This window comes from Brassica napus, chromosome C4, assembly GCF_020379485.1.
Source record: "Brassica napus cultivar Da-Ae chromosome C4, Da-Ae, whole genome shotgun sequence".
NCBI lineage: Eukaryota > Viridiplantae > Streptophyta > Magnoliopsida > Brassicales > Brassicaceae > Brassica > Brassica napus.
In genome coordinates, this window is record NC_063447.1 from 43,202,390 (window position 1) to 43,223,550 (window position 21,161).

General features: G+C 33.4%; 2 protein-coding genes across 2 annotated transcripts; both read right to left on the reverse strand.

Annotated features, from left to right (window-relative positions):
• Positions 1-1,390: 1,390 nt before the first annotated feature.
• LOC106407508 (plasmodesmata-located protein 7) lies at positions 1,391-3,285 on the reverse strand. Its single transcript, XM_013848374.3, has 3 exons — positions 2,496-3,285; positions 1,981-2,094; positions 1,391-1,637 (listed from the first exon to the last, which is right to left on the reverse strand). The coding sequence occupies exons 1-3, from the start codon at positions 3,259-3,261 to the stop codon at positions 1,630-1,632; spliced, it is 888 nt and encodes a 295-aa protein (XP_013703828.3). The 5' UTR covers positions 3,262-3,285; the 3' UTR covers positions 1,391-1,629.
• Positions 3,286-15,543: 12,258 nt separating this feature from the next.
• On the reverse strand, positions 15,544-20,544 carry LOC106407100 (condensin complex subunit 3-like). The gene is made up of 12 exons (XM_048754778.1): positions 20,029-20,544; positions 19,672-19,875; positions 19,446-19,591; positions 19,057-19,325; positions 18,884-18,981; positions 18,328-18,475; positions 17,804-18,243; positions 17,172-17,686; positions 17,027-17,087; positions 16,675-16,917; positions 16,315-16,588; positions 15,544-16,054 (listed from the first exon to the last, which is right to left on the reverse strand). The coding sequence occupies exons 1-12, from the start codon at positions 20,461-20,463 to the stop codon at positions 15,726-15,728; spliced, it is 3,162 nt and encodes a 1,053-aa protein (XP_048610735.1). The 5' UTR covers positions 20,464-20,544; the 3' UTR covers positions 15,544-15,725.
• Between the last annotated feature and the right edge of the window lie 617 nt (positions 20,545-21,161).

Genomic DNA, 21,161 nt, shown 5'->3' on the forward strand with positions numbered 1-21,161 from the left:
TTAGATTGAAAATTAATCATGGGCCTATTAATCATTGCAGTTATAATAAAAACTAAAATTAAAAGTTTAGTAAAATATTCTGATATAATTTTTCAATTCCCTAATTAAAATAATATAGAGGTGGGTCATAATTTTTTCCAATTCCAAAATCTTAGCATCCCCTTAAAACAAAGAAAATAAATTTATAAATACATAAAATATATAAAAATATTTGAAACTATAATTTATATTGAAATAAATTTGTTAAAGAAAAATAGTCTTACGTTGTTGTTGTTTATTTCTAGAGTTTGACCCGTGATCATATAAATATTTTCTTTCACTTAAAAAAATTTATTTGTACTAATGGTATATATATTTGTAACAATTTTAAAACATAACAATTTTATTTATTACTTTGAATAATTATATTTTGTGATTTTAATCGTCTATTATATCACAATGTATCATATAAACAAATCCAATATTTATAACTAATTGGACTTATATTATGAAAGCATTATACTAATAACATATGAATAAATTATGATATGTGATTTTTTATTTTATTATTTATCACTAATAAATATTAAAAATATTTAATATGTTAATACGAAATATATCAGGAAATCTATTTTTTAGATTTGATTAAGGAAATCTGTTATATTAAATGCTTAAATCTATTATTTAAATTAGGAAAAGACAAGCATACTTAACTATATGCTCAATAAATATCTCAATGATATTCTAATGTAAATAAATAGTAAAACTAAGGGGTATTTCTATTTTGTACTTCTATTTTAATAATATAGGTATTACTCCCTCTATATCAATATAAGTGGATTTAAAGTTTTTGCACATGAATTAAAAAATATAATTCTTTATATAATTTACATTTGTTACATAAAAATATCATTAAATGAAAGTAGTTCAACCAATAAAAACAGTATTTTGTAGTTGATCACAAAATTCAAATACTATTAAATTCTATATAGAATAGTGAGAACATCAGTTATATTGTAACAAATTTTTTTTTGTAAACACCACTAAAGTGATAGGGAGGGAGTAGTTCTTTAGAACCTATTATCAAGAAAATGTAAATAACTTTTAGTTGTATTGTAATTTAATCAATCATAATCTAAAAATTTAATCAATCTGCAATAGTTCTCATCACGAAAATGTAAATGAACTCTATTTTTCAATACTTTTACCACGCCAAAACAGGGTTAGATTCTAGAATGAAGGAAACATATATGAGAATAATATTATCAAATTAGACATCCTTATAAGAGAATATATGCCATTCGACAAATAAAGATCGATGTACACTTTTGCTTTAGACATGTCTCTTCTCTATGCCCTTTTACTTTGTTGCTTTAATCATCTTTCTGGATATCCATAAAGCCCTTTAAAATTCATTTCTTAGAACCTCCTTTTATCGGCTCTCTTTTCATTAAAATAATTATTATCACAAGTATTATGTAACAACAATCGAGATAAAACAATTAAGTATTATGTAACAACAATCGAGATAAAACAATTAAAATAGTGCAGAAAAAAGTAATTAAAAAGAAATAATGAAAAGTCGACAGAATCCAAAGCGAATACATCTCATCTGAAGTTTTGCTTTTCTGAGATCCACGCTCTTGACATTTATTTACCTGAAAATTTTAATTTAAATAGAAAATTTTAACCCTTTGAAAATTGAATCCTAGAGAAAATATTATTATTTTTTACTTCAGTACTGTTTGATTCGTTTATTTTGAAGACAATTATATGATGCAGTACATCATGCGTGCACGTTGAAGCATATTACGTACATATAATATTCATAAAATCAGTTTGACCACTAAGATCCCATGCATGGAAAATTTGAATATACAATGTTTGTGTGTGTTTTCTATGTTGTGAAAGAAATTAGATTGAGTTCCAAAAAAAGAAAAGAAAAAAAGAAATTAGATAAAATTAAAATTGAGGAAAGGGTAAGAAAAATTAATTGATTACCTCCGCGACTGCAAACGCCTCTTAGGAAAAGAAGGAAGATAATGAGAAGAACAACTGCAGCTAGTAGTCCTATGATGATGGCGAACGTCCTTTCTCCACCATAGTTTGTTTTATCTAATTTATTCAAACAGTTAGATTCCTTTTTACTATTAAACCAAAATTACAGAGCAAAAACACCGGTTAGTTTTAGGGATACCTAATTTATAGAAAAAGTTAAATCCTCCAAAATTTTGTGTAGTATGTTTCATAAAATATTTAAGATTATATAAAATAAAAATAAAATAAAATAAATTTTTGTTCAAATATTCAAAAGTTCTGAGAAAAATAAAAACAAGACGAAATTTAGGTTTAAGAAGAATCATTTAACCCCTAAACTTTGAACTGAATTTTGTGGGTGTTAAAACTTTCAGATTTTGATGGCAATGATAAACGGGACAAAGTTTTTATATTTATACCAGTAGTAGTAGTAATAATGATAATAATAATAATAATAATAATAAGTAAAGAGAAGTTACAGTTATGAGACTTGGCATTGTATTTTCCACCGTCAGTTGAATATCTTGCGTAACACTTGGTCAAGAACATGTCTCCAAATACGGCTGTGCCACAATCGTTTTTAAGCCGTCCGATGGCCGTTCCTAAACAATCTTGGCACTCTGAAACGGTTAGATCTCCAACACACTGCCCCATACCTTGAACATCACTGGACCCTCCGGCCCGAAAATATCCTCCGCCGCCCAGTAGTTCCGTGAGAACAGCGTCTCTCCGGCTGATTCCTTCGGTATTGTAACCCTCAGAGGGACCACATTTCTTTAGGACAACGGTCTTGTCTTCTTGGCCAAGGAAGCTGACATTATCGTACTTGATGTAGCAACCGGCTAGCTGGAGGGCCCCACCGCAGGTGTAAGGGCAAAGAGGGCCGACTTGGGAGACGGCACGTGTCACACACGTGGCGCAGTCGGGCATGGATAGGTCACCACGGCATTGGAAAAGGCCACGAGCAGTGTCTGAAGAGGAAGAGCCCATGATGGTGAAGTTGTTGTAGGAAGAGTATGTAGCTGAGTTGACTAGAGAAGTTAGAAGCGAGTTGAGGTTTGACTCATAAGGAGATGCGGGAGAGAATTTTTGCTGGGAGCAGCCACCGTAGACGAAAGTGTCTGTGGCGGAGGTGGCGGAGCAGGGCAAAGGACGGGTTGCGGCGAGGAGACATAAGAAGAGTGGGAGAGTGTTCCTTAGTGATGCCATTGGTATTAATGAAAAAGGAGAGAAAGATATTAGCATTGAAAATTGATACTTATTTATACCCGAAGTGACTAAGGTTATGAATGGGAGAGTGAGAGAAAGGCAGATCGTCAACACTTGTGGAAGAATTGCTTTTCAAACGCCATTCACCTTTTTCTGTTTTTAAAAGCAGTTCAATATTTTTAGTTTTTTGTGGAAAAAGCGGGAGATCTCGCCGTTAACATTTGGTGGTGTTGATCTGTTTTTTTTTTTTTTTTTTTTATTTGGCCAATAAATAATTTTGTTACAAACAATTAACTTAAAATATATCTGATTTTCTAAATAGCGTACGATGATTAGTTCAAACTATATAGCTCACACTAATACTATTGTGTCATTTTAAAATTATAAGCATGACGTCAAGTTACCGATAAACACACAACATTTTTCAAAGAAGAAGATATAAATCTTCCTACATAAATCGGATAAGTAGTTGATATTTTTTTTTATGTTTTAAAATAGTTAATATATAGGTAAATGATTAAAATTTTGTAAATCTATTGAGATAAGACAATTTTAAATGGACACTTAACCGAGAATGAGCATTTATTAAGTTGTATGATCAACTAATTTTCATGACCAATTACCATTTTAAAAATCCTACATCCACTTGTAGAAAGTTTTTCAGTGATAAGTTCAACCAAGAGTTTAATATTAGCGTTTTCTAAAGAAAAACTTGATCAACTAGAATGAAAATAGAAGAAGTACAAGTATATTATAGTTTTACAAGCATTAGCCGATTCTACAACATCTGAGATATTTATTTTAATATTTGGTGTAATTTTTATTGTTTTAATATATAATTTGTTGTTTTAAACTGCTTTTTCTAATCATAATTTATAATAAATTATTTTATATGTTTGATCCGATTGTTATGCATTTGTTTCGTTTGATCTGCAGTTGTCCTGCTTGATCTGCACTTCTTCCTGTTGATATGCTTGATCTGCACTGCTTGAACTGTTTTTACCATTTGTACCCTAAGACATAAAGTAATGCGGAATTTTCTGATACCGCGCTATTTCGTCAGAATTATGTACAATGTTTTATCAAAAAAAGGGAGTCTAGTAAAAAAAAGTAAGGAGAAAAATTGTCTTTAAGTTGCAAAAAAAAAAACTGTGTTTATTTATTTTTTTAACTTGGAAAAGAAAAGGGCCAAAAGGCTGTGTTATAGAGTTTTAATGTATTATGAATATGTAATTAAGAGTGTCAATTCGGGCTGGTCCGGCCCGGCCCAAACTCGTTAAGCCCGTAAATATTTGAGCCCAGCCCGGTCCAGTCCAACAATATTTTGGGCCTAAAATTCAAAGTCCGGTCCGGCCCTTATAGGGCTATAGGGCTTTTCGGGTTTTTTTTTTGTCTTTTCAAAAAATAATTTGTCATTGTTACTTCGGTCGTTTGATACATGTGATTTTTCATTAAAAAAGTTTCATTTTTTTTTGTTTTAAAATATAAATAGAGTTTAAATTTTTATTCTTTATCAAAAATGTTTTACTTTTTCGTATGTTTTAAAAACATATTATAAACAGACCAAACTTAAAAAAATTTAAATAATCAAAAATAAATTATAACTAAACATATAAGAGAATAAAATTTATGATAAACATGGTCAAACGTTTCATACAAATGAAAAAAAAAACATGATGTGCATAAAAGAAGAAATTACATTTACAAAATTTAAAATGAGACACTTGTAATGATCAAAAAATAAGTGCGTTAACAAATTTTATATTTACTTTATTAGAGTTTGGATTAAAATATTAAAATTATATGTCAATACTAATAATGGTTTTGATTGCAACAACGATAATATTTAAGCTAAAGTATAAAATTTCGGGTTTTCGGGCCGGCCCTAGTCCAAACAGGTTTAGGACCAAAAAACCCAAAGCCCAAACAGGCTTAGTCCGAAAGACCCAATTTTTTTTTGGGCTTATAAAACTAAGCTCAAACCCGATAATTTTTAGGACTGGACGGACTCGGGCTGCGGGATTCGGCTCTAATTGACATGTCTGTGTTATGTAATAATGAGGTGTTACTATTATTTTGGGGAGTTTAGTAAATGTAAATAGCCAAGTTTATCATGGTTATAATTGATATCATAATAAGAAAACTCCAACTGTACTAAACTATTCAATATTTTGGGTTATTTCTAAACTTTATTAAACTATAACCGGCCATCATATTAGCAAATAAATGTATTCCTAAGCTTAATGCGCGAAAACAATAAGAAATTCACTAAACCTCAGTGAATTAGAGCAGCCCCAACGCATATTATAAAATTTAATTAACTAACTTTTTTTGAAACAATTTAATTAACTATCTAATTAAAATTTCATATTTATTTAAATCTCAGCCACTACAAAATCAGTATTTGGATCATGAGTTTCTCTTTAAATCTCCTATTAAGAAATTTTAAGCAGTCCCTCTCCTCTCTTTTAATATTTTGTTTTAATTTTAATTACAAAAGGCTCATTAAAATCATCCTATTAGATGGTACTCCTACCGTTTCATTTTAATTGTCGCTTTATATTACGATACACAAATTAAGAAAAAAAATGTAATTTTACATATTTCTAAATAAAAACGTAATTACCAATACATATAATCAGATTTCAACCAATAGAAAAACAAAGTAGAATAAAAAGTCAATAAATTTTGCATTGAAATTATAAAACAACACTAATTTTGAAACAAAAATTTTACTCCAGAACGACAATTAACTGAAACGGAGGGAGTATTATATATTAATCAGTGATCTCGTCTATTTAATTAAAATGGATTTTACTATTACTCGATTTTTTTTTTCCGAAAGAACAACTACCCAATATATTTGAATGTTTTGTTAAGTAATATTTAGTCTTTTGTTTAATTAATTTCACAATCTGCAGTAGTTGAGCTTATAATCAAACTATCGATAAATGTTAAGAGGATCGATGTGATCTCAAAACCAGCTAATTAGTGAGGCGCATAAAATCATAGTTAAAGTGTATAAGGTAGTTATGCGAAAAAAATGAAAGGTTTAATTATATTTCAGCACTAAGATGTGGCTGGCTTAGTTTTATATACTTGTGTAGCTTGACTAACGAAGCTTTAAATTAAGCTTTTCGCAAAGTAATAGTTTTCCTAATTTCAGTAATTATCATTGTTATGTGCTTGCTTTATATGATTTACTATATCACTACTTATCTAAAAATTAAATGTAACTTTAAAGGCGTCCAAATGTTGAGACAATAATTTCAAATAAAATCTTTTTCAATTTTTTTTTAATTTTTTTTTTGTCATCGACTTTTACAGACTCATATAATTTCAAATAATCAACATTCGAGTCCGAAAGATAATTAGTTCACTAAGTAAAGTTCGACTAAGGGCCTGACTGGTTCAAACGTAGCGGTTGCGGTTGCGGAAATTTGCGGATATTGATAGTTGCGGTTTCTAGCGGTTTTAAGAGATTTGTACGACTAATGTTGCGGTTAGAAATTAGTGTGTTTGCAAGATACTTATGACTGGTTAACTATTAAATGTAATATCGGTTAAATAATAAATTAATAATATTTACAATTAATATTATTATAAAATATCAAAAATCATAAAATTATAACAAATATAACAAATATAAAATTTATATTAAGAAATTTATAATTTTTTTTAATTTATAGAAATTATTTTATTATAAAATTTTATAATATTAATTAAAATATAATAGATATATTTTAGTATTTTTATAATTTCAATTTTAAAAATTTTATTGAATGCTTTTATTTTGTATTTATATTATTAAAAAAAAATTACTTTCCCGCAACCGCAAACGCTAGCTGAAACTACCTTTTGAATTTATGAGGTTTAGACCAGTTTGAACCGGTTTACAGCAGTTTGAAGCAGTTTATGGTGGTTTGAGTGATTGTTGCAAACCGCCAACAACCGCTACAAACCGCTGTGTTTGCGGGTGAAACCAGTCAACCCCTAAAGGGGTAAAATTTACTAAAACCAATTGAACGTGAATTTTGCTATCAATTGGTTGCTTTCATGATTATGGTTACTTTTGTATTACATATAATTTATAGTTTTGTAATTGGACGTGCAGTTGTAAACTTGTAATCGATTATATTAATATATGATATTTCTATTTTTAGCTGGGATTAAACTTATATTTTAGTTTAATCTAACCTAAAATAACATCAAAATTCACATACTTCAAAAAGTAAATTACCCTCAAAACAACGGGTCCGATTGGTAATAACTGTATCTTTAAATTTTTTGCTGTAGAAAAAAATCTGTAGATTTTTTGGTGTGGTTTTAAAAATTGTTGTAGAATTTTATTGAAAGCACTAAAAATTTGCTTTGGATATTTGGCTCTGCAGAGCACTTGTACAGCTGTAGATTATTTTAAGAACTGTGGTTTCAAAAAAAAAATTAAAACTTGATTGCTCTGAATTTGGTGCCGTAGAAATAAATATGATCACCCCCCCCCCACCCCCCCCCCCCCCCCCCCCCCCCCCCCCCCCAACAACAATCATTACAATTTTTTTTTTTTTTTTGCTTCCTATCTTGATCAAATTAATGAGCCAACCCTATTGTTCTCTAATTGAAAAATAATAATTATGATTAATCTTTCATACAAAATCATGTCAAATTGAAAAGCTGAATATTCTCTTTCTTTCTTTTGTGCTGATAATTCTCAAAGGGACTAGGGTAGGTGGGTGATCCAGAGAGCTTTTTAATCAGTGTTCATAAAAGAATCCGCAGTTTTTTTTACATTTACAAATTAGAATTGCAAAGAGAGACGAAACCTTTTTCGAACGAAGACACGGCTCTCCAACTGTAACATCGCACTCATCGAGTTTCCACTTCATCTTTTTAGGAAATTCATTGCTTGCTCTCGAAGGAAGTCTTGTACCACTTTATTTAATCTTATTTAATTTCTTCATTTTACAAATCAAGCTCAAATTAGAGTAATAGAATAGCTGTTTGTTGTAAAAAAATGTTATTCTAAATTCCAGACAAAATTAAAATAAACTATAAAAGGTTTATACTTGCAGTCATTTATTTAGCATTTTTAGCATGAAAAATTATATCACAAAATCAAAATAGTGCCGGTAAAAACTTTAAATATTGAAGTTAAGACGAGTGAAGTTTATAGTTAATAATAATAATTACTATTAGTTACTTTTGCTAAATAACTTAAAACTCGTAGTTAAACACAAAAGTAATTTTTAGAAAAACAATATATATATATATATATATATATCCTTTATATCCTAAAACACAAGTCACTTAAGCAATAAGATTTTGACATGTGTAGTTTTTACAAAAAAAAAAAAAATTAGACCAAATTCTTTGATTTCATATATCTATGTAATTGCAAAATTATTAATTCACTGTTTTTCCACAAACTGCTTTCATCACACGTTCCATGAATTCAGTAACTCCTGATACCAACTGCCTATCTCACATATAGTGTTCAGTTTTTTTTTTTTTTTTTTGTCATCCATTCATAAATCAGGGCAAGACTACGTCGTATCTTTTGTAGTGTTCAGCTAACTATCTTTTATCTTTCGATTCAACTTTTTTGATTCTTCTCAACAGTTTCACTTTCTTTGTCTTTTGATATGGGTTGTGAGTGTAGCAAATATCTTTATTCAAATCGATCATTTAAAAACAGCTTTGTATGATTCTTTCTACATGATTCAAGCTGATATCATAGTTTACTTCTATTTTATATTCTATTTTTAACAAAAGAGTGAAAACCAGAGATTTATTTCAAAGGATATTACTGTTAGAAGCATGAAGTTATTTGATTCCCAGCGTGACATTATTCCTGTGAAAGAGGTAAACAGATTACATTTAAAATTGTAATTATCTAAAATATGTTTAGATAGATGGAGCTTTGTAAACATTTTTAAAAAAGTTAGAAGAAAACTAGCAAAACAGAGTGCGGTTAATTTGTATTAGGACAAATGTGAAACTGTATGGGAAACATATGTATATACTTATTTATAGTTTGTTGATTTTACTATCTTTTTTAACATCACTAATTTTACTAATCTATCAATGAAATTTATATGAGAAACATATTTTAATTTGAAAATGGGTGCAAGTAAATATTCAGTGAAGATATTTAATCACGTTTTACATGTGTTATCTAGATTTAAAAAATATGACTAAAATAAAAATTTATTTTTATGCTTTGAATCATTATAACTTATGATCAGATAATTTTGAAAATAATGAAAGTAACCCGTGCTTTAGCACGGGAGATAATACTAGTATATATATATTTCATTTGCCTTATTTCAAATCATTTGGTGAACTAACTGTTTAATATTTACAATGAGGCCGAATCTTCCAAACATGTGTGGAATGCTCTAAAAAAAATTTCTTTAATGCAGGATATTAACCACAAGAAAACATTTCATACTTGTGATGGTTAATTCATGACTTATCATAGATCAAGTGCATGAGTTACAATTGATATATAAAGAGATCGATAAAGAATGAATGAAGCTATGTGAAACGTTTATAGTGGATTTCTTCATTGAGAAGCTTCATACAAGTTTGGCGAACTTAAACATTATCTTGTTTATAAGCAAAAGACTTTCAAGTTAGCAAATATGATTACCATACTTCAGAATGAGTTACTGAAACGTGAAAAGAGCCAATTCATACTCACGATATTAATGCCACAGAGTACAAGAATATTAGAAGGAAATGCAAGATTCTAAAAAATCTGGCCGAATAAGCTTGCTCAGCAAGCACCCACGAGCTTAAAGAAACAAGCTCAACCATCCACAAACATTAAATTCACTAGGAAGTGAAACTATTGTGGCAAGATAGGTCATAGCTCCTCAGAATGTCGAAGAAAAATTATGGGAAAAAATCAGGCAAACCTAATTGAAGTTGATCTGTGTGCTTTGGTCACAAAAGAAACATGGTTGAAAATAACCCCAAATAATTGTGGTACAACACAAGTACCACTATATACATATGTCCATACCTATCAGAAGAGCAAAACTGATGATCAAGTGAAGATGGGAAATAACATTTAGTCCAAGATTGAAGAAACTGGAAAAGTTGTGTGAAGCTGACTTCAGGCATGCAATTTACACTCACCAACGTGAAGCATGTTCTAGACATGAGGAACCATCTGATCTCTAGATCACTCATGAGTAAGCACGGTTTTGGAATCAACTCTGAATCCGACCAGCTGATCCTCAGAAAGAGTGGTGTTTTTATTAGAAAAAGTTTTACCTAATTCCAAAGTTTCAATGAATAAAAATCCAGTTGCTTATGTCGTTGAAGCTTCTAAATGTTGCAGGAACATGGGCTAGCTCATAATCTGTGGGGTTGCGTTGCTAATCACAAACTATATCTTCAAAAATACCTCATAAGGTAACAAACAAAACACCATATGAACTTTGGAAAGGTAACATACCTTCGTAAAAATACCTCAAAGTGTGGGGTGTTTGACAAAAGTCGTAGTTCCACATATTAAAAGGGTCACAATTAGACCTAAAACCGTGGATGCTTTATTCATTTGTTATGCACACAATAGTAGTTATTATTGGTTCCTGATAATTATATCAGATATACCAGACATCCTTATAAATACGATCCTGGAATCCAAGAATGCTTCATTTTTAGAAGATATGTTTCTGTATAAAGATAGAAAAATACCCTCAACGCACTCTTGCTGAAATAGATGTGAATACCTTTGTTGATGAGGCAAGTATTTTTGGAACTTATGTAGTTGAAGCAAAAGATTTTGAAAATGAATCAAGACGAAGTAAGTGAGCTCGTAAGGAAAAGTCCTTTAGTAAAGATTTTATGATTGTATATCTCGCTGATAATGAGTCGAAATCTTATGAAAAAACCATATCTAACCTTGACGCAGACTTCTGGGAAGAAGAAGTCCATAGTCTTTTTTTTTTCTTTCAAAACGGTTATTCTATTTTAAAACCTTGAGGTGGTCTGAGAAACCAGACCAAACCAAACAACCAATGAAATACAATTCCCTATGAAATGATATCGCTATCTTAGCTAATGAATCAGACGATATATTATGGGATCTATGAAAGAAAACTATCGAGAATTCCGTGAATCAATCCTTCAACTTGAACAACTCCTTCGGCTCCGTAGAAAAGTTCGGCCATGCTTTTGGATCTTGTATCATTGATATCAAGTCCTTGCAATCAGTTCCAAAAGATTGACATGTCGAATGATGTAACATGCCCTCCATTGCCCATGACAAAGCTTCTAGCTCCGAATGGAGGAGTGAAATTCTTCGAGTTTGGTTTCTTTCCCCTAACAGTTGTATCCCACCTCTTGCATTTGTCCAAGTCCATCCATAACCACCGAAGAGTGCATCATGAGTCCAGGATCCATCAATCATACACCTCTCAGAGGTTGTATGTTGTTCTGGCGCATGTACTTCCACTATTATTTCCTGTTTTTGTTTTGCTTCAAACCAAGCATGGCATTCTGATTCAGCATGTCGGACAGTTTCCAAAGGGTCCATGTGTATCCCTCTAAAGATTTTGTCGTTCCTCCATTTCCAGATGTACCATATAATCCAAGGGTAAGGATCTCTATCCAATTCTGGATCTTCAATATTTCTTCCGCCAGAATAGATAGTCCATATTTGTAAAATGACTCACACTTGGAAATAGCATCAGTGGAGTTGGTGTTGCCGCATGTGTCCATGTCTGTAGGGCTGGAGGACATTCAAATAAGAAGAAGTCAATAGTTAAATTTGATTAAATACTGCAAAACCATACATATGTGATAGTTGATTTACTTCAAGGTTTAAAACACTAGCTAGGTTCTAGATGGCTGTTTAAAACCAAGTTGGAAAGTGATGGCTCAGTTGATAAGCACAAGGCCAAACTTGTGGTGTAATGATTCAGACAAAAAGAAGGTCTAGATTTCTTTGACACTTGTTCTACAGTGACGAGAATAACTTCAATCAGAATTCTGATTGCAGTTGCAGCATTAAGAGACTTAGAAATACATCAAACGGATGATAAAACTGTCTTTCTGAATGGATATTTAGAAGAGGAGATATACATGAAACCACCTAAAAGTTTCGTGATTTCGGGTGAAAACACACAAATTTTGGAGGCTCGTGACGTTGGTGTATGGCCTGAAGCAAGCTCCAAAATAATGGCATGAAAAGTTTGATAATGTGATGATGTCAAATGGTTTCAGCATCAATGAATATGATAAATACATTTACTTAAAAAGTACTCCTAGTGGATATTTTATTTTACTTGTACATAGATGACATGTTATCGGCAGCAATAAGGATATCATCCAACAAATCAAGAACATGCTTAATGGTAAGTTCGACATGAAATACATGGGTCTTGTAGATGCTGAAAAGATACTCGAGAAATTTAAGATCTACTCTAGTGGAACTGCAAAAACTCTTGACACTATAATGCACTTGACCAAGAACTCAGACGAGGCAGTGTCACAAGTGGTGTATGCACAAATAATTGGAAGTCTGATGTACTTAACCAACTGTACAAGACCCGATCTAGCACATGCAATCAACGTATTATGTCTCTACACAAGTAATCCAGGTCACAAACTAGAAAGCCATAAACAAGGGGGGATGCGTAAGTACAGTTAATAGGGGGCACAAAAAATATTCATTCTATTTTCATTTGAGTTGGAGGCACTTATATGTATTTATAGCATTTGTCAAAGAAATTTTAAAAATTAGTTGGGGGCACATGCCTCCGTACGTCATACACTCCTTCCGCCCCTGGTCATAATAAGGGTATTAAATTATTTACGATATACCAAAAGTTATGGGATGAACTAGGGTAAAAACCAGTAGTCTTGGAAGGATACAGTGATGCAAACTGGCTATCAAACTCAAAGAACTCTAAATACACAATTGGATATGTTTTTACGCTTAGAGGTGCAGTAATATCTTAGAAATCTTCCAAACAAACTTTATTGGCCAAATCTACTATGGAATATGAGTTCATCGCTTTAGAAAAAGCAGCAAACGAAGCATAATGATTTCGTAATTTCTTGGAAGATATTTCAATGTGGGAGAAACCAGTCTCAGCTCTATGCATACATTGTGCTAGTCAATAGGCTATAGCTCGGGTATTGAATACTCTATATAATGGTAAATCGCATCACATCAGACGATGACATAAGACCATTAGACAATTGATATCAACCGGTGTTATATATGTGGATTACATTCAGTCAGCTGACAACCTTGCGAACCCGTTTACCAAAGGTTTGCTAAGAGATCAAGTATTGAATTCATCTAAGGGGCTGAGTTTATTACATATGACTAAGAATATGTTTGATTGAAACCCCACCAACGTGACTGGAGTTTCCAAAATGTTAGGTCAAAAGGCAACTAAGTTAAGCAGAATCTAACTAAAGCTCTGAGAGTTACTCAGATACAAGGATGAACAATAGTGGTTCCTACAAATATTAAAAGGTAAAGCAATGGCTTTTTGATGAGATAAGGCCATAAACTTTCATATATATGTATATAGAGTATGACATGATACTTTTTGTGTATATGACATGCAGTAATGGCAATTATCTAGTGAGTGTGAAATGGAGAGTTTCTAGGAGGATGAAGTTCTGGCTATACTCTCAAAATTCACTCACGACAGATGCAACTTCACGGCCAAAACGAACACAATAGAGAACTTAACTCTACAAGAAGACTAAGCATATAGGTTTACAGAAAACTTCGGGTGATTCAAGATATCACATTCACCTCCTGCAATGTAGATCCGACAAGTACTAACAATGAGTAGTTCAAGGATGGAATACGCTACCACCTCAGATGTAGTTAATTTTTGCTTATACTCTTGAAAGTATGTCTTTCCGTCTATTCTATTGTTAAGATTCTAGTTAATAGAGTCTGCATATGCTTAGAGTAATTTATATTCATGTGGATAATTTTTGGAATCCAATTTTCATAAGCCTTTGTGCTGTGTAAAATTGTTGCTTAAATATGTGAAGAGAAATTTGGAAATGTCTTTTAGGATCTAAATGAAAAGTATTTCAGTTAAATGAAATGGAAGATTAAAAAGTCTCACATTATTTATGATAAGAATTTTTTGTAGTATATATATGGCATTCACTTATCAAAATTCAATAGCTTGTGGAGACACTATGGAGAAGGAATGAGAGGGGTCATGTAAACATCAAACACACACACACGCGACACCGTCCCAGGGACGGGCCAGGCTTGGACTTGGGTACTAGGGAATGTGGGCTTTAGCCCACAATAAGATGTTCTTTTTAGAGTAAATTCATACCAAGATTTTTGCATACTTTTCTAATAAATCTTAACAGATTACATCTAAAATATCTCGATAAATTTAAACGTTTTAGATTATGTCAAGATCATTTTAAAATACTTCCAGATAATTATTGGAATATTTTTTAACCTCATCTCGCATGATAAACATAAATATTTCCAGAATATTATTTCTTTTATCGTTATTCTTAGTTTGACGATCAATCTTCCTTCACATAAAGCAACTACCCTCTTCATAACTCCATACTCATAAATGCAATTAGAAAGTTTCAGCAAAAACCCTAATCATCTACCTAGTAACTCGCTAGAGTATTCATAGTAGTTATAGTTTACATATTCTGTTTTTAGTGTTACAAAACAATCTCGTCACGGTTGTATCATGAGATTTAGAAATCACATAGAACCGTCACACATTATGGATGATTTATTGAGTTAAGGAAATAGATCAAATCTCGATTTCGTGAATTCGTGTTTTCTTTAACGATTTCTCAAACATGTTCATATTTTATAATATCGTTTATTTACCATTCTGTTTGTGATTTTCAATGAAGATTTTCGCAGTCCCACAAATTTAAGTAAAATGGTGTTGTTTCCTGATTTCACAGTTTTTTTTTACTTTTCCCTTACCATTTTCCTGATACTTTAGTTTATTTCCTTACCGTTTCTTGTTTCATCAATCATTGTTTTCTTACAAGCTTTTAGATTTTCTATTTTCTTTATCTTTCTGATGAGTAAGATATCTCAAGAGCTGGCGTTGAGCTGACTGCAACCACTTGTATTAAAAATAAAGAAGAGAAGAGACAGTTATGCTCGGGGAGAGGAAGTGAAGAATAGTATTAGTAGATACATGTTGTAGAGTTCCAAAAAAAAAAAGATACATGTTGTAACTTGGTAGTCCATGCTTAATACTTCATAGTGTGGAAGAGCCCACATGTGACTTACATCTCCACATGGACTTGTTAAGCAAAAAAGGAGAAGATACGGAGAGTTCAAAAATCAAAGTTACGATCATAACAAATCCGAGATTTGCAAACTTAACTAAAACTCGTACATAACAAGCAACGGATTGGACACAACTAACACATAACAAGCATTGATGCTATACCCAAAATACACATAAACCCAAAATATACTTTGGTAACAGACGTACAAACAACCTCTATTCTCATTCATCAGATTCATCTGAATCCTCTGCCGTAACATCAGACGAACCTTCTTCTTCCTCAATTACCTCATCTGTATCTCTCTTTTTCACTTTGCTTGCCATTATTTTGGCTAAAGCAGCAGTTTTACTTGCCCTGTGTGACCGGGTCATCAAAGTATTAGGAGCAGAAGGTGGAGGAGATGTTTCTTCTTCATCTTCTTCATCAGAGGATTCTTCAATCCTTCTTACTCGTCTTCTTGAAGGAGCAGGTCTTGTTGAGCATGGAGCAGGTGTCTGTGGTACTGTTACAGGTGCAGTGATGTCCATGTCGTAATTTACTCCTAGTGATTCTGTAAATAACCATTAGAAAGAAACCAACAATCAAAGAGAGACTATATCACTTCTAACTATCTAGCTCCCGGCTCAAGTTTTTGGTGGACCTTGTGCAAATTCTAAATTTTCAAGAGTAATAAAAATAATTTGCAAAACTAGGACCCTAATTCTATAAAAATGGACCTTAAATTCTAACCAAATTTTGTTAATTTCTTGGTGGACCCTGTGCAAATGGTGAAGTCAAAGTATAATGTACAAAAGCAAAAGATCAACGTACCGAAGATGGACTTTGCTTCATCTTGTGCTTCATCTTGTGAAAGCTCCTCGCTTGGATTATCATCCAAAGATTTTAGATGTTCAAGCACCAGTTTCACTTCCTTAAGAAGGTCCTTCTCTGAGTATGCAGAGTCCGCGACTCGGCTTAAAAGATTTTTGATCAATCTTATTACATTTTGTTCTGATGATTTTAGATTGAGCAGCACGAGTGTTTTGCACAGTGCTAAAACATATGCCTTCTCAGCTGCAGTCTTCTTTGCCTTGAAGCTCACCATCTGTAGGAAACAATATTATCAAAGGGGACTTCTTAGCCAACTATGACGGGAAAAGAGATTCTACCTATCAAAGGAATATAACTAACCTCGATGACTATGCGTATGGCTAACCCTTCTTCTGTACGGTCTAGTGGAGGCTGGATAGATTCTTCTAGTGAGTGTGGTGATTTGTATAGTGGGGTTTGCATCATCTGCACAATAAATCTAGATGCTTGAACGGCACGCTTGCGTTGATTTGATACGACGTATGAAGAGTTTTTAGAGTTTCCATCATCAATCCCAGGCCACATTGAACGTATGAGAGGCACAAAAGCCTTTGACACGTATCCCTACATCACATGCCAAATAATTAAGCTGACAACTATATAAAACTAATCAACATATGAACAAACACGCCATGAAACCTCTTTCTTAAGGACATATCATGATCTTTGTTACCTTGTGCTTTTCCGAGAGGGAAGCGTAGTGCTCGAAGAAGACAGATAAACACTGTTTGAACCTGGACAATAATTAAGCAGAGCAAATCATTAGTGGATATTCTGATGACAAAAGTTATCAATCGAACAAAACGGGATCCCTATACCTGAGTTGTTCCTTTGATTCCTCGCTGAAGTATAATGAAATCAGCTTGACCAAAACAAAAGGATATAAAGAGGCAGGCAAGTTTGGAAACTTCTCTCCTAGAAGAAGAAGTTTCGCAAATCCCTCCCCGACAGTTGCTTTAACCGACTCATTCTCAGTGCTCTCTGTGTATGCTCTCCAGTCCTCGCTTTCAAGTCCAGCATACAACAGATCGAGCATCTTAAAGTTTAAATCTTCTTCGGCATTGGACAAGTCGACAGGTACAAAATCAATGTTCTCGTCCTCAAATTGTGACAAGAGATCTTGTCCCATTGCCTTATCAACTTCGGCTGGGCTATGCCACATCCCAAGATCCACTAGTGCTTTGGAAGCCATAATACTAATCGGAGGAGGGCTTCTACAAAAAGCTACCCGTAGCTGCCTTACTAGCTCTTCGCTAGGTTTCTTTTCTAACAAACCAAACAGACCGAGGCACTGTATTGCAATCCTTTGCACATCCAAGTGAGTGTGTTTTGCCTGCATTAAACGAATCATATCAGAAAGAGTATTTGTTTGTGCAGTGTCCAAGAAAGCTGGACAGTGACAAAATGATGACCAGGTTCTGTAATGTAAACAGAGGAGTAGAAAACATACCCCTGGAAGCAACAAAGCATGCAATATCTCTTCTGGTTCAATAGCCTTCTCTCGCAGTGAATGTAAAGATTCCCCATTTTCCAAGAGAAGACTTGTCAGAGAAAGCATGTGCATCCACTGCAGGAAATCCGCAGTCCTTTCCCTACAAGGTCTGGCTAGTTCTTCAACAACAACAAGTATAAGTTGTTCATATTCTCCAGGGGCAGAATGGACTTTCTTAGCTAATTTGGACACTGCATCAGCCCAATCTTTATCACCACCGAGGTTTATACCGTCTCCAATTACAATACTGTTGCCATCTTCATCTAATTCTTGCTCAAAAGGTCTATGGAGCAGCTCCTGGACAAATGAACTTGCAGTCTTGTGGAGCATAGCGTCAGAGAAATCAAGCATTGTGCCCAGCAATAATAGTTGCCGCGAAGCAAAGTGATGATTCGGTCCTGAAAGTTATATGTAAGCAGAAGGTAACTAACTCCCAGACAAAAACAGCTAAGTTTTGGTATTAAAAATTTATCTGGACTCACCAGCTTCTATATGAGCTTTAACTAGAACAACATAATCAGAAACTGATGCAGGAAGAATTCTTTCCAGCAAATCATTAGCATCTGAAGCTTCGGCTGCGTAAACTGCCGCCTCAGCTCCCATCGCAGTAGCAGCATCAGAACCCTTTGCCTGTGTAACATCTCATCATCATTAGTGTGTCCCGCATATAAAACCAACAATCGGAGAATATAAATCATCACACGAACACCAATAATATATCAAATGCTAGCTAGTAGACTATATATATTCTAAGAGGATTTTGAGTAAGCTCATGCACATCCTAGAGGACATATCTGCGTTTAAGGAAAGGTGAAGCAAACTGACAAAAGATGTTTTATTGTTATGATAGTATTGATTTCTTTTAACTTTTTGTTTTGTTTGAGATCTTACGATGTATCTGAAAATCCATTTTAAGCACATTATCATTCACTGAAGCTAAATAGTATATTTTCAGAATTTGTAGCTTCACAAAAATCTTATTTGAAGCATAAGAATACCTAACCTCAGTAATGAGTAGCTAGTGCGCTGAAAACTTACTTGAGCGCTTTTGTGCAAGTTCCTGCATATAACCCTCCAGTAAAGAGCAATCTCCGGCTCCATAAGTTGGATGCTGGGCGTAGAACATGTACTCTCATCTAACACGTGTATAAGAAATATAAGGTAATGCAGAAAAAGCAAATTACACATATATATTCCAGACTTCAACAGACCTCTAGCTTCACCATCAGCTGACGATATGTACTGCTGGATGCTTTTATCATCGCTAGGCATTATCAGTCCTTCACTTAACAGAACCTCCAAAGCTGATTCTGCAACAGATTCATAGGTTTCAACATCGAGGTACTTAAGAAATTCGATAGGATCTCCTTGACAAGAGTTTGACAGCCACTGATCTTTCATTAGCTTCAAACACTCCTTTGAAACATTTACAGCGCGATCAGCAAGCCCTCTTTCCAGAATTGTTGTCCTAAGCTTGATGCTAAAGCAGGGAAATAAAAGAAATATAACCTTTGTCAATAAGGCTAAGTGTGGAACAGTTGTTACTGAAAAACGAAAGCATAGAACTCATCTTCGAAAAAGCTCTAAGCCCAAAATTCACCTTAGACTCTGAAGAGGAACTTTATTAGCGAGAACAGAGTAAGCAGCTTTGCGGACTGATTCATTAACATCGAGGGTGCAATCGATGATTGCTTGGGTGGTCGCATTTGAAGGAGGCAGTGATAGAACAATTGTTTTGCGTACCTCCTGAATGGAAACATTAGCAATATAATAAGAGTGATGATAGCAAAGAAGAAATAGAAATGGAACAAGGTAGAAACTTTTACGGGATTCTGTTCGAGAGGAAGGACCTCAAGGAGCAAATCAAGAATGTCAGTATTATCAGGATCGTTCACAAAACGTGAAAGAGACCTGACAGCAAAGGTACGGATGACAGGGACTTTGTCCCGCACACGCACCATCATACAGTCTATTACATCGTCCCACAGCTCATCCGCCACTTCCACTTCATCTGGCAGCCTCAGTATTATCTGCAAACAAATCCAAAGTCCATAACTTTTCTATTTCTAAGTTGAATTAAACTCCAATTCATTCAATGGCAAATACAATACGTGGAGAATCTTTTGATTTTAATTCAAAATAACATTTTCTCAATTAGAGGAGAAAGAACCTTTAATTAATACCTCGGAGATGATCTGGCACGCCCTGAACCTAGCGTTTCTGTTCGCAGCAACAGCGCCAGGAATCAAAAACCTGAGGAACTCATCGAGAAACTCGTCGCAATCGGAATCGCCACCATCCGAATTGCTACCAAGGCAAGCGAATTCCGCCACGAAGCGCACGATGCGCTCTGCTGCCGCGGTTCTCCGTTGCGCCGCTGCGAAAAGAGGGGTTAGGGCTTTGAAAAACACCGAGGAGAATCGACGGAGAGGAGGCGACTCGTCGTCGGAACCGGAGGGAGATAGTTTGGATCGTAGGGAGGCTAGCTCCTTGAGCTTCCGGTTATGAGTGGCGTACGAAGTGCGAGTGTCGTTCAGGATCTTGGCGATCTTGTGGAGGAGATGGAGATCTGCTGAAGCGGAAGCGGAAGCGGAAGCGGTTTCAGATTCTTCGCCCATGTTCACAGAGAAATTTGAATTCTCGAATGAACGCTCTTGTGAATATGAGAGTTTTCTTTTCTTAATTAAAAGAAAAAAAGTTATGTGAGACTTTAGAGATCTATAGGGTTATTTCAAGCTTTCAAAATTTTCAATGAGCGGGAAATTGTGGATATTTATTTTTTTATATTGAATTGATCTTTTTCTTCAAAGTCTAAAATAATATTTTTCTGAACTAGAAAAAAACAACCCTTTTAGCAAATGATAAAAAAAACTATTCAACTATGTTGATAGACAAAGTGACAGCGTTGACTAACGATATGTTATTTAACGCGTAGGTTTCAGATTTACAAAAGCAGTTTCATAGGAAATTTTAATTTAAATTCAGTTGGATCATATATATATATTTATTTATTTATCGATAACTGAGGAATATAACCAAATTTTTATTAATCTAAATCATATGAAGACAATATATGTTGGAGAAAGAATATTGGGACAATAGGTTTTAACAAAACATCCATTTAATTATCATTCAAATCCTAGATTGTTTTTGAGTATTAAAACTAACACAACAAGAATATTGGGACAATAGGTTGGTATTTTGTTTAATTTTAACAAAATATTCAGCATAGCGCAAGGTGGTCCCAAGATCAAAAGAAGAGAATCATGTAAGTAATATTGAAGAAAAAGTTTACAAGATATCATTAATATTTTTA